The following is a 14,827-nucleotide window of genomic DNA, read 5'->3' as shown; positions in this document are numbered from 1 at the left end:
TTTAGAAACTAGATACTAATTGTTTTCTTAAAACATTATGAAGCATAATGAAATACTTTAGATTAAAGGTCAATTCAGAATACCCATATTTGAAATTAAGTATACTTTTAATTTAATTACATTTTTGAAAGTCAGTCAAATAACTTTTAGGTCCAGATTCTATTTTATATTGTATCAAATATTGATTGAATCCAGATGGTGAAATACAAACATAGGCTACAGGTTGATTTTTCTCAAAATATAATATTTTCTAGAAGGAACTATTTCTTATTGGACTAATTTTCCAGTTGTGATGCTCTTAATATTTCAGATCCCTTTTGGATATTTTAGAATCATTGTATTTTCTCTTGAAACATTATAGGTGTACTTTTGAAAAGTTTATGAGAAGTTACAATGTGTTGTTTATTATAGCATATACATAATATGTTCATGTATATGTGAAATGCTGTTCTGTAAATTGTTCACAACAGCTAAATAAGGACGTAAAAATCAGTTCCAGAAGCTATGAAAGAAATGCTAATGATATTATTGTGAAAATTAAACAAATAACTTTTTTTTTAATCTTGAGAAGCTTGAGATCCATGGCATTTTGGAATTAAAAAAAAATAAAATTGTCCCCAGCTATTATTTTTTAAAAATTAGCTATCAGTTATATTAAATCCACAGACTAGAACCATTGTTTTCTTCTGAAAGACTCTTCTGTTTTCTGACATTTTTCCTTTGAAATATTATTTGCTTGCTAAGTCCCTTTGAAATCACTTAGGGGGAAAACAGATTTCTGCAACCATTGGCCAGAAAATAGTCTAGTTTTTACTTTTAACTGTGTTTCTGGAAAGAGTTTGAACTACGCAGTAATTAATTTTCTTTGGTTATCTGTATAAGTTATTATTTATCTTGCCTGATTCTGAGTATATCTGCCTTTTTAAATTATTTTATTGAAGTATAGTTGATTACCTTTTTTATATTGGTGGATTGAAATTTATAACTGACACCCGGATAACAGATTAGACAGTAAAATAATAAGGCATATTGCCTTATTTAATTTAAAGTTTAGTTTTATATTGGTGGATTGAAATTTATAACTGACACCCGGATAACAGATTAGACAGTAAAATAATAAGGCATATTGCCTTATTTAATTTAAAGTTTAGTTTTCAGTTTATTGCTCACTTTCTTTGGGTACATGTCTATTTTTCTAGTTAAATATATAAAGAACTCATTGCTGAATCATTTTTTATCGAGAAAATAATAACCATGAGTAATTATCCCAATATGCAGCTTCCCCGCCTCTTATCCTCAAGTCATGGCATTTATAACAGAGATTTTTTCAGGCTGTAGTGGATTTGTATATGCTTAAATAAATTATTTTTCAGTACAGTGTTTGACAATAGGAAGCAGGGAGATTGTGATAGTCAAGAAGAATTATGGCAGAGTAGTCTGTTGCCTTAAATCTAGTTTCGTAAATTTAAACTCACAGAGAGATGGGAGAGTTCCAAAGGGAAACAAGAACTTGCAAGTCCTCACCAGCTTTTGGATGGCATTACCACCTCTACTTCCCTGCTCTGTGGTTGTACTATAGCCTTTATCAGTGTGCTGTGGTATCATGAAGGGGTGGGTATAGTTGTAGAGCTTTGACTTATGACCATGATATGGACAACTCTAAGATAAATTTATGTGTGACATCTTAAACCTATGGGTAGATGCAGTTTTATAAATTGAAAATCATCAATTTAAAAACTAAATTGACAGTTATAAATTTTCAGTGAAATATTTTGATTTTGTAGGAATCAGAAGTAACAAGTGAATATTTACTCTGTGTTTAGTTCCATATTAGGTACAAGTCTTTTAGGTAAGATATGATATGAAATAATTTGAAAATAAGGCATTTTATAGAGTCATTACTCAAAATTGAGAAATGTTACCTTTTCCTTAGGTCTGCCTTTGCTAAAGGATCTGTGATATGATTAAAAAGTGAAAAAAAATATGAATGGAACTGGATAATGTGGCTTCATCCTTTCTCTTGTTAACTGTACTAGGATGCTGGCAAATGATTAAATAACCTGCCTTTCCTGACTCTACTAAGGAGCTAGCGAAATAGCTGCATGTGTTTTGTACCAAATTATTTTCTAGGGAAATCCTTTCTGTTACTCTGAATAAAAACTGATCAGGGTTCTTGTAGTGCTGATGAGTGCCAATATGAGGTGCTTTTTAAAAAGTAAAGTTCTTAAGAACCTAAATTCCTGTCTCAGTTGATTCGTACAGTTAGATGTTTAATACTGCAGCTATTTTTAGTTACCTGTATTAGACTTTTCATTCTTTTTCTAGCTTCAGGTTCTTTAATTCTGTTTGAGGTAGAAGTTGTAGTAATACCACATGCCTCTGCTTTTCCTTCTGCTTTACTGACCCTTCTTTGCTGATTCCGCCTCATTTCCTGGACCTGTTATTGTTGTGCTCCAAGGTTCAGTTCTTGAGCCTTTATCTCTCTCTCTCTCTCTTTCCCCCTCCCTCTCTCCCTCTCTCTCTTTCTCTCTCTCCTCAATCCCTTGGGATCACATCCAAGTTTTAAGTATCACCTGCCCGCTGATGATTCTCAAATTTATAACTCCCGGCACATACATCCAGCTGCCTATTTAAACACCTACACTTGAATATCTAAAAGTTAACTTAGATTTAATGTGTATAAAACTGAGTTCCTAATCTTATTTTCCAAACTTGATCCTTCAGCAGTTTTGCCTCATATCTGTTAATAGCAATTCCTTTTATGTACTTGCTCAAGGGCGAAAGCCTTAGAATCAGCCTTGGCTACTTTCTTTCATACAATCAGACAGAAAACCTTATTGATTCTCTCTTGAAACTATGAAAAAATATATGGAATCTGACTACTTTGTACCACCCCAAGCCAACTCACCATTAGCTCTCCAAAGGATTATTGCAGTAGCTTACTGGTCTCCCTGTTTCCTCTCTTACATCTGAAGCCTATTCTAAATACATTTGCTAGAGTCAAAAAACATAACTTCATCATTCCTCTGCTTAAAATCCTCCAGTGGCTTCCCATCTCACTCAAATTACAAACCAAAATCTTTGGAATGGGCTGTCAGAGCTTCATATGATTGGGCCCTGTGTGATTTCTCTAGTCTTATCTCCTGCTGCTCTTCTCTTTGACCACTCTGCTCCAGCCACATTGGCATTGTTGTTATCTAACTGCCTCAGCACCTTTCCAGTTGTTGGTCCATCTCCCTAGAAAGCTCTTCCCATGTTTTAAAATATCTGATTCAACTCCTTACGGTCTTCTCTCGTCACCTGCTCATTGACACTTTTCTCTGATTAACCTGTTGAAAATTGTTACTTTCTCTTGCCCCTTCCATCCTTCTTCCCTACTTTCATTTTTCTCCACAGCGTTTCTCTCTACCTAACATGCTGTCAGTTTTATTTAATTATTTTGTTTGACTGTCTCTTCCTACTATTCTGAAAACTCCACTAAGGCAGATTTTTTTTTTTTTTACTACAGTTCCTAGACAATGCTTGGCAGATAGTATCAGTTGAGTGAGTGAATGAGTGAATGAATGAACGAATAGTAGCTGCCTCATAGGGTTCTTATGCAGATTGAATGAGTTAAACATAAGTAAATTCCAAATATGCACTGACATATAGAAAGTACTTCTTAAGTGTCAGCTTTTATTACCACCTTCATAGCATGTCCACGGACCAGTCCTGAAGCCCAGAGAGATGAAAATTTAGTTGAGCTGTCTTGGCATACCATTATGCATTAGCTTTGGCTGGAAATGCCACCACAACGGAAGACCTAGAGTGGTGACCCCCACATTTCAGGGGGTTCCTTAGGGAACCTTGATAATCAATATTTACAAGGAAAAAAGTCTTTAAAATTATAGGCACTAGAAACATTAACTGTACAAACTGCTTTCTTCTTTACTTGACCCAAATAAACATTATGGTTTAGTGGGAAATGATCTTAAATGCAGACTATACAATTAATTTTTCCTTTTAAAGAATGAATTTGCCCTTAAGTTCCTAAATCACAAAGTAATTTTAAAAATGTTTCTCCTAATAAGGTTTTTATTCAATCCTAAATAGCTTTTGAAAATATGAGGCACCTCATTTTTGCATCTTCGTGTGTGTGTGTGTGTGTGTGTGTGTGTGTGTATGTGTGCGTGGGAGAGGGTAAAGGTTTGTTTACAGATAGTAATCTGTAGCTACCATGTGATATAACCGTCATAGCCCAAGTTTAATGCTTGAAAAGTTTTATTTGACTAATCATTTTTGTTTTAGGGAGATCTAATGGATAGTTAAATAGGGTCAATATATTTTTGTAAATTATTAACATTGCATTTCCTGTACTTCAAATTGAAGCCATTATTTTTATTCTGGTAGGCTCATAGCTGGCAGCCTGGAATAAAAAATCCATACCGTGGTGTTGTAGTGTGGCCTGTTCCTGAAAACATTGAAATCACTGTGACACTTTTTAAGGTAAGTTCCAGTTTTATAAGTTATAGGATTTATTATATAATCATAGTTCTAAATGATGGAATATTTCAATATTCATTGTTCTATACATTTGGGTCCTTAATGTGCAGTAAGGACCTTAATGTGCGTTATTTTTAGAGATATAGCAATTTATAACAATGTAAGGCTATCAGGGTGTTTCATGGTCTATAAAGTCCAAATAATTTTGGAGTCTTTTTGAACTTATTCCAATTAAGATCAGTTGGAATACTTCTTTTACTACTTCTTACATTCTCCCCACAGGGAACTTTAAAGTGCTTTTTCTGTGGAAAGCTGAGGTTTGTGGAATTCTTAGTCCTGACCCTCATTTTGTTAGCCTTGTTTGACTAATAACAAGATAGGTTTTTAAATTAGTATATGATAAATATTTTGTTGATGTTAATATAAGAAGATAAGTTTAAAATTGATTTTTGATAAATATTTTATAAATGTTAATATTTTATAAATACTATAGCTTAAAATAAAAATTCTGATAGTAAATTCCAAGTGCAGGCCCAAAATCATAGCTGTGCATATAGCTAACTCTTTTTATATATGTTTTTTCTTGAAAGTTTTCCTTATTTCTTAACATTATAAAATAGTCCTCACACATATGACAGTTATGCACTAGAATATTTACTTTCCTAACCAATTCCTTACCTGCTCAAAAAAAAAAGGTGGAGACCAATATGTCTCAGTTTCAGCCTTCTTGAAAGTGGTGCAGTTAGGAAACAAATGCTTTATTTCTTCTTTGAATCCTTCCAATTGTGTTGACGTTACTTTTGCAGAAGGACAGAATGAAGGAAGACATCTCATTAAGCACAAACATAAAGTTTGTGAAAATCCAGTAAAATACTTTAGGATATAAAATCTAAGTTGAGCAAAGTTATATGGCTTAGAGTGTGAAATCACTGTGTAAAAAAATACTTTTGATTTTGTAATCCAGTATATTAATTCATATGTTCTGGAACTACTGCAGGGATCAGTAGAACAAAACAGTATGATGAATGTTGATGTACTAACCCATGAATGGGACACTACTTTTAAACGCTCTGTTTCATAGATACTCTGTTTTATCAGAGATTCTTAACACTTTATGTATATTTTATAGTTTTGATATTGTTATTGGATCCTTTATAGTTTTGATATTATTGTTATTATAACTTACTTGATTATGCTTATCATGTATACACAATACTTGATTTGTTTGCCCAGGGAGAAATAAGGGATGAGACTGTAGCTGCTCTTCCTTTTTTTTTCAGGAAAGATCAGAACCATCCTATTACCCTTTAGTCAGCTGTCCTCAAAGCCTATTATTAAACCCCCCTTAACCATACCTCTGCTAATGAAATGATATAGTAAGATTGGTAGTTAACAAGACCTTTAGAGTACTATTTCATTTAATTCTTAGTACTTTAGAGTACTATTTCATTTAATTCTTCTGTAATTATTCCCATTGTACTGATAAGGAAACTGAGACTAAAGAAGAAGGTAACTTGCCCAGTCACACTGTGATTTAGCCCTGGGGTGGTGGTTGTTTGTTTGTTTTTGATTTTGTTTTACATTGTATGGGCTGTTCTGTAATACAAACCATTCTGAATATAGATTACAACAGCAAAATCTCTGACATGCTTGAGGAAGACTTTTAAGTAATCTCTTGTGTGTTTTTGATTCAGTCTGTTTATACTGGTAAAGCAAGTGAATGGACATAGTTACACAACTTTAAAAAAAAATGATGATAGAGAACAAGGGGTTAGAAGAGAGCCAATAAATGGCTGACAGCCATGTGTTTGGGCAAAGGATATGCACTGAGTGATTCTGAGTTGAAAGTGGCTGTTGAAATGTGTTACTTGGAGGATTAGGAGGTGAGTGTAGTTTTCAAGTGCTGATGAGAATGTTCAGCATATCCTATCACTGAACTCTTATGTCTTTAAGTGTTAGTCTGTAGGGAAAAAACCCAAATACCCCTTCCTCCCCATTTTGCTGTATTACACATATTTCTCTTCAGTTGTGCTATGGAGGCAAACTTGTGACCATTTAAAATACTTAAATAAATACTTAGATAAATAACTTTATCTTCCTGACTCTATGTCTTCCCAGAGTTCCATAGAAAAGCAGAAAAGTAAAACAAAATAATTTTTCGTTCTTTCATGGTAATTTTTTTTTGATCTTGCATTTAAAATATTCAAGTGGAAAACTCTTTCATATTTCCCCCTTCCTTTTACTTAAAGTCTCACAATTTACTTAATCCTGAAACTTGTAAATAGGAAAGGACTGCTCTGAATCCTTTTTGTCCTAGGTATGGTATTCAGAGTTGTGCTCATAGACAACGTACTTTTTAAAAAAGTTATCAATGTATTTCATTTTTCTCTGACTTAACCAGAAATTAATTTCTTTAGCCTGCATGCTTGATTTTGAAATTTGAATTAGATTGAAAATAGCTATTGCTAGTAAATGAAAAAAAAGAGCCTATTTTAGGGTTTTGAGAAGGAAAACAGCTCTTTAAGCCATTTTCAATTTTTCTCTTTAGTGCAATGGTAGTAAAAGAGACACTAGAGGGTAGAGAGTAGGATATAAAGAAGACAGTTGATTCAAGCTAGAAGCAATTTTTACTACAAATGTTTTTGTTTAGTCAATAATATAATTAGTTAATTATGTACATAGTCCAAAATGAACATTATTGTTGCTCCTTTACATCTTTTTAGTGACTTTGCCCTATCAGATATGTCCCTTGGTCCCATTAAAATTATTCTTTTAAGGGTAATATATCATCTCTGTTTCTAAAAAACGTTTCATCAGCTTTGAGAATTAATGTATATCATATATAAGTTACTGTTCAATATTTGTTAATTTGTAAGATATATATTCATTAATTCATTCATCAAGTATTCTTGAGAAACCACTGTGTGCCAGGTACTTTTTTAGGTCCTGGGGACGCAGAGATAAAACTGAACCAACAACAGGGCTAAAAGCCAGACAGACCTGGCTGTCTTATAATCTATTGCGTTTTACCTTTACTTATTCTAATATCTGTGGAAATTCTGTACAATCCCACCTAGTCCAAATGCTTCCTCACTCATCAAGCTTTTATTGTTCATTCCTCTAAGAAATGTATTGTCTTCTAATCTTTAGTAAAACCATGTAGTTCATTCATCATATATGTATTTACATTAGTTGTTTGTCTTCGAAGGCAAGGACAACTATATTTGAATCCATATAACACCTCTACAATTCCTTGTATAATAAGTAGCTAATAAATATTTGTAAAATCCTTGCAAAAGTATGCCTCATATAGAAAAAAGCTGCATTTGGTGTGGGATCTGTTACCCTTTCTCAGGTTTCTGGTGGTGGAGGGTGGATGGGGGTATCAACATCCAACTTGCCATTTTGTGTAGATTATGAAGTCCTTTGCGGTACTTTGAAATTCCGGATGTTTATATAACCTCTGCACCAAGAAAACCTTGCCTCAAGTGATACTTTGAGTTTAAAATACTTAGAGGTATAGAAATGAGGGCAGAGTTTCATATGGGCATTTAATATCTTAATAAAGTGCTTCTTAATAGTTCACTCACTAAGTTATCTGAACCTGGGCTTCTTTTTTTTTTTAATTTTTATTGGAGTATAGTTGATATACAATGTTGTGTTAGTTTCTGCTGTACAGCAAAGTGAATCAGTTATACATATACATATATCCACTCTTTTTTTTTTGTTTAGTTCACTCACTAAGTTATCTGAACCTGGGCTTCTTTTTTTTTTTTAATTTTTATTGGAGTATAGTTGATATACAATGTTGTGTTAGTTTCTGCTGTACAGCAAAGTGAATCAGTTATACATATACATATATCCACTCTTTTTTTTTTGTTTAGCTTAAACAAGATAGAAGTTTATTTTTCTTATATAAACAATGTTTTGAGATAAGTAATCAGGACTGGTGTGGCAGCTCCACAATCATCTGGAACCCAGGCTCCTTCTATCTTCTTGCTCCACATCCTCAACCTGTGGCTCCCACCTCATGGCCCAAGATGGCTGCTTGAGTTCAAGCTATCATATTCACATTCCAGTCAGCAGGAAGGACGAAAGGGGGAAGAAGGGACTTCTCTCTGACACTTCAAAGACTCTTCCCTTGACATGGATTTGGCCAGAATTTAGTAACATAGTCAGTCCTAACTGAGAAATATTTTGGAGGGCCCTGTGCCCAGCTTAAAAATAGGGGATTCTTTTACTATATAAGAAGGGAAGAGCAGATATCAGAGTACAACAGCAGTCCCTGTACAAAAAGTAAGCACATTTTCCACATTTTACTTTCTGATTTCCCAACCCTTGGTGAACAGTTTTTTAATGTCCAAATTAATCTAAGAGAGGCTAAATCAATTTCCTGTTGGTTTTTTTTTTACATCTTTATTGGAGTATAATTGCTTTACAATGGTGTGTTAGTTTCTGCTTTATAACAAAGTCAATCAGTTATATATATACATATGTTCCCATATCTCTTCCCTCTTGAGTCTCCCTCCCTCCCAGCCTCCCTATCCCACCCCTATAGGAGGTCACAAAGCACCGAGCTGATCTCCCTGTGCTATGCGACTGCTTCCCACTAGCTATCTATTTTACATTTGGTAGTGTATATATGTCCATGCCACTCTCTCACTTTGGCCCAGCTTACCCTTCCCCCTCCACATATCCTCAAGTCCATTCTCTAGTAGGTCTGTGTCTTTATTCCTATCTTACCCCTAGGTTCTTCATGACAGTTTTTTTTCTTAGATTCCATACACATGTGTTAGCATACTGTATTTGTCTTTCTCTTTCTGACTTACTTCACTCTGTATGACAGACTCTAGGTCCATCCACCTCACTACAAATAACTCAATTTCGTTTCTTTTTATGGCTGATAATATTCCATTGTATATATGTGCCACATCTTCTTTATCCATTCATCCGATGATGGACACTTAGGTTGTTTCCATCTCCTGTCTATTGTAAATAGAGCTGCAATGAACATTTCGGTACATGACTCTTTTTGAATTACGGTTTTCTCAGGGTATATGCCCAGTAGTGGGATTGCTGGGTCATATGGTAGTTCTATTTGTAGTTTTTTAAGGAACCTCCATACTGTTCTCCATAGTGGCTGTACCAATTCACATTCCCACCAGCAGTACAAGAGTGTTCCCTTTTCTCCACACCCTCTCCAGCATTTATTGTTTCTAGATTTTTTGATTATGGCCATTCTGACCGGTGTGAGATGATATCTCATTGTAGTTTTGATTTGCATTTCTCTAATGATTAATGATGTTGAGCATTCTTTCATGTGTTTGTTTGCAGTCTGTATATCTTCTTTGGAGAAATGTCTATTTAGGTCTTCTGCCCATTTTTGGATTGCGTTGTTTGTTTTTTGTTATTGAGCTGCATGAGCTGCTTGTAAATTTTGGAGATTAATCCTTTGTCTGTTGCTTCATTTGCAAATATTTTCTCCCATTCTGAGGGTTGTCTTTTGGTCTTGTTTATGGTTTCCTTTGCTGTGCAAAAGCTTTGAAGTTTCATTAGGTCCCATTTGTTTACTTTTGTTTTTATTTCCATTTCTCTAGGAGGTGGGTCAAAAAGGATCTTGCTGTGATTTATGTCATAGAGTGTTCTGCCTATGTTTTCCTCTAAGAGTTTGATAGTGTCTGGCCTTACATTTAGGTCTTTAATCCATTTTGAGCTTATTTTTGTGTATGGTGTTGGGGAGTGATCTAATCTCATACTTTTACATGTACCTGTGCAGTTTTCCCAGCACCACTTATTGAAGAGGCTGTCCTTTCTCCACTGTACATTCCTGCCTCCTTTATCAAAGATAAGGTGACCATATGTGTGTAGGTTTATCTCTGGGCTTTCTATCCTGTTCCATTGATCTATATTTCTGTTTTTGTGCCAGTACCATAATGTCTTGATTACTGTAGCTTTGTAGTATAGTCTGAAGTCAGGGAGCCTGATTCGTCCAGCTCCGTTTTTCGTTCTCAAGATTGCATTGGCTATTCGGGATCTTTTGTGTTTCCATACAAACTGTGAAATTTTTTGTTCTAGTTCTATGAAAAATGCCAGTGGTAGTTAGATAGGGATTGCATTGAATCTGTAGATTGCTTTGGGTAGTAGAGTCATTTTCACAGTGTTGATTCTTCCAATCCAAGAACATGGTATATCTCTCCATCTATTTGTATCATCTTTAATTTCTTTCATCAGTGTCTTATAATTTTCTGCATACAGGTCTTTTGTCTCCTTAGGTAGGTTTATTCCTAGATATTTTATTATTTTTGTTGCAATGGTAAATGGGAGTGTTTTCTTGATTTCACTTTCAGATTTTTCATCATTAGTGTATAGGAATGCCAGAGATTTCTGTGCATTAATTTTGTATCCTGCTACTTTACCAATTCATTGATTAGCCCTAGTAGTTTTCTGGTAGCATCTTTAGGATTCTCTATGTATAGTATAATGTCATCTGCAAACAGTGAGAGCTTTACTTCTTCTTTTCTGATTTGGATTCCTTTTATTTCCTTTTCTTCTCTGATTGCTGTGGCTAAAACTTCCAAAACTATGTTGAATAAGAGTGGTGAGAGTGGGCAACCTTGTCTTGTTCCAGATCTTAGTGGAAATGCTTTCAGTTTTTCACCATTGAGGACGATGTTGGCTGTGGGTTTGTCATATATGGGCTTTATTATGTTGAGGAAAGTTCCCTCTATGCCTACTTTCTGAAGGGTTTTTATCATAAATGGGTGTTGAATTTTCTCAGAAGCTTTTTCTGCATCTATGGAGGTGATCATATGGTTTTTATCCTTCAATTTGTTAATATGGTGTATCACATTGATTGATTTGCATATATTGAAGAATCCTTGCATTCCCAGGATAAACCCCACTTGATCATGGTGTATGATCCTTTTAATGTGCTGTTGGATTCTGTTTGCTAGAATTTTGTTGAGGATTTTTGCATCTATGTTCATCAGTGATATTGGCCTGTAGTTTTCTTTCTTTGTGACATCTTTGTCTGGTTTTGGTATCAGGGTGATGGTGGCCTCCTAGAATGAGTTTGGGCGTGTTCTTCCCTCTGCTATATTTTGCAAGAGTTTGAGCAGGATAGGTGTTAGCTCTTCTCTAAATGTTTGACAGAATTCGCCTGTGAAGCCATCTGGTCCTGGGCTTTTGTTTGTTGGAAGATTTTTCATCACAGTTTCAATTTCAGTGCTTGTGATTGGTCTGTTCATATTTTCTGTTTCTTCCTGATTCAGTCTTGGCAGGTTGTGCATTTCTAAGAATTTGTCCATTTCTTCCAGGTTTCCATTTTATTGGCATAGAGTTGCTTGTAGTAATCTCTCATGATCTTTTGTATTTCTGCAGTGTCAGTTGTTACTTATCCTCTAATTCTATTGATTTGAGTCTTCTCCCTCTTTTTCTTGATCAGTCTGGCTAATGGTTTATCAATTTTGCTTATCTTCTCAAAGAGCCAGCTTTTAGTTTTATTGATCCTTGGTATCGTTTCCTTCATTTCTTTTTCATTTATTTCTGATCTGATCTTTATGATTTCTTTCCTTCTGCTAACTTTGGGGGTTTTTTGTTCTTTTTTCTCTAATTGCTTTAGGTGCAAGGTTAGGTTGTTTATTCGAGATGCTTCCTGTTTCTTAAGGTAGGATTGTATTGCTATAAACTTCCCTCTTAGAACTGCTTTTGCTGCATCCCATAGGTTTTGGGTCGTCGTGTCTCCATTGTCACTTGTTTCTAGGTATTTTTTGATTTCCTCTTTGATTTCTTCAGTGATCACTTCGTTATTAAGTAGTGTATTGTTTAGCCTCCATGTGTTTGTATTTTTTACAGATCTTTTCCTGTAATTGATATCTAGTCTCATAGCGTTGTGGTCGGAAAAGATACTTGATACAATTTCAATTTTCTTAAATTTACCAAGGCTTGTTTTGTGACCCAAGATATGATCTATCCTGGAGAATATTCCATGAGCACTTGAGAAAAATGTGTGTTCTGTTGTTTTTGGATGGAATGTCCTATAAATATCAATTAAGTCCATCTTGTTTAATGTATCATTTAAAGCTTGTGTTTCCTTATTTATTTTCACTTTGGATGATCTGTCCATTGGTGAAAGTGGGGTGTTAAAGTCCCTATTATGAATGTGTTACTGTCAGTTTCCCCTTTTATGGCTGTTAGTATTTGCCTTATGTATTGAGGTGCTCCTATGTTGGGTGCATAAATATTTACAATTGTTATATCTTCTTCTTGGGTCGATCCGTTGATCATTATGTAGTGTCCTTCTTTGTCTCTTCTAATAGGCTTTATTTTAAAGTCTATTTTGTCTGATATGAGAATTGCTACTCCAGCTTTCTTTTGGTTTCCATTTGCATGGAATATCTTTTTCCATCCCCTCACTTTCAGTCTGTATGTGTCTCTAGGTCTGAAGTGGGTCTCTTGTAGACAGCATATTTATGGGTCTTGTTTTTGTATCCATTCATCAGTCTATGTCTTTTGGTGGGAGCATTTAATCCATTTACATTTAAGGTAATTATCGATATGTATGTTCCTATTCCCATTTTCTTAATTGTTTTGGGTTTGTTATTATAGGTCTTTTCCTTCTCTTGTGTTTCTTGCCTAGAGGAGATCCTTTAGCATTTGTTGTAAAGCTGGTTTGGTGGTGCTGAACTCTCTCAGCTTTTGCTTGTCTGTAAAGGTTTTAATTTCTCCATCAAGTCTGAATGAGATCCTTGCTGGGTAGAGTAATCTTGTTTGTAGGTTTTTCTCCTTCATCACTTTAAATATGTCCTGCCAGTCCCTTCTGGCTTGCAGAGTTTCTGCTGAAAGATCAGCAGTTAACCTTATGGGGAGTCCCTTGTGTGTTATTTGTTGTTTTTCCCTTGCTGCTTTTAATACGTTTTCTTTGTATTTAATTTTTGACAGTTTGATTAATATGTGTCTTGGCGTGTTTCTCCTTGGATTTATCCTGTATGGGACTCTCTGTGCTTCCTGGACTTGAGTAACTATTTCCTTTCCCATATTAGGGAAGTTTTCAACTATAATCTCTTCAAATATTTTCTCCGTCCTTTTCTTTTTCTCTTCTTCTTCTGGAACCCCTATAATTTGAATGTTGGTGCGTGTAATGTTGTCCCAGAGGTCTCTGAGACTGTCCTCAGTTCTTTTCATTCTTTTTTCTTTATTCTGCTCTGCAGTAGTTATTTCCAGTATTTTATCTTCCAGGTCACTTATCCGTTCTTCTGCCTCAGTTATTCTGCTATTGATCCCTTCTAGAGTATTTTTAATTTCATTTATTGTGTTGTTCATCATTGCTTGTTTCATCTTTAGTTCTTCTAGGTCCTTGTTAAATGTTTCTTGCATTTTCTCTATTCTATTTCCAAGATTTTGGATCATTTTTACTATCATTATTCTGAATTCTTTTTCAGGTAGACTGCCTATTTCCTCTTCATTTGTTAGGTCTGGTGGGTTTTTATCTTGCTCCTTCATCTGCTGTGTGTTTTTCTGTCTTCTCATTTTGCTTATCTTACTGTGTTTGGGGTCTCCTTTTTGCAGGCTGCAGGCTCGTAGTTCCCATTGGTTTTGGTGTCTGTCCCCAGTGACTAAAGTTGGTTCAGTGGTTTGTGTAGGCTTGCTGGTGGAGGGGACTAGTGCCTGTGTTCTGGTGGATGAGGCTGGATCTTGCCTTTCTGGTGGGTAGGTCCACGTCTGGTGGTGTGTTTTGGGGTGTCTGTGGACTTATTATGATTTTAGGCAGCCTCTCTGCTAATGGGTGGGGTTGTGTTCCTGTCTTGCTAGTTGTTTGGCATAGGGTGTCCAGCACTGTAGCTTGCTGGTTGTTGAGAGAAGCTGGGTGTTGGTGTTGAGATGGAGATCTCTGGGAGATTTTTGCCGTTTGATAGTACGTGGACCTGGGAGGTCTCTTGTGGACTAGCGTCCTGAAGTTGTTTCTCCCACCTCAGTGGCACAGCACTGACTCCTTGCTGCAGCACCAGGAGCCTTTCATCCCCACGGCTCAGAATAAAAGGTAGAAAAAGTAGAAAGAAGGAAAGAAAGAGGATGAAAGAAAATAAAGTAAGATAAAATAAAGTTATTAAAAAAATAATTACTAAGAAAAAATTTTTTTTAAAAAGTAAAAAAAATAACGGACGGATAGAACCCTAGGACAAATGGTGAAAGCAAAGCTATACACACAGAATCTCACACAGAACCATACACATACACACTAACAAAAAGAGGAAAAGGGGAAAAAATAATAAATCTTGCTCTCAAAGTCCTCCTCCTCAATTTGGGATGATTCGTTGTCTATTCAGGTATTCTGCAGGTGCAGGGT

General features: G+C 35.2%; 1 protein-coding gene across 3 annotated transcripts in view; it reads left to right on the top strand.

Moving 5' to 3' along the window:
- The window catches only part of EHBP1 (EH domain binding protein 1), a 460,296-nt gene that overhangs the window by 175,406 nt on the left and 270,063 nt on the right, over positions 1–14,827 (top strand). For all 3 annotated transcript variants that reach the window (XM_089922339.1, XM_089922338.1, XM_022597318.3), the window contains exon 4: positions 4,390–4,485. In XM_089922339.1, the coding sequence (XP_089778465.1) occupies positions 4,390–4,485 (96 nt within the window). The remainder of the gene's footprint in view (positions 1–4,389; positions 4,486–14,827) is intronic.

This window comes from Delphinapterus leucas, chromosome 13 (genome assembly GCF_059928025.1).
Source record: "Delphinapterus leucas isolate spDelLeu-1000000601 "Yukka" chromosome 13, BTC_Dleu_Yukka2, whole genome shotgun sequence".
In the NCBI taxonomy this organism is placed as follows: domain Eukaryota; kingdom Metazoa; phylum Chordata; class Mammalia; order Artiodactyla; family Monodontidae; genus Delphinapterus; species Delphinapterus leucas.
This window is presented reverse-complemented; position numbering and strand designations above follow the sequence as displayed.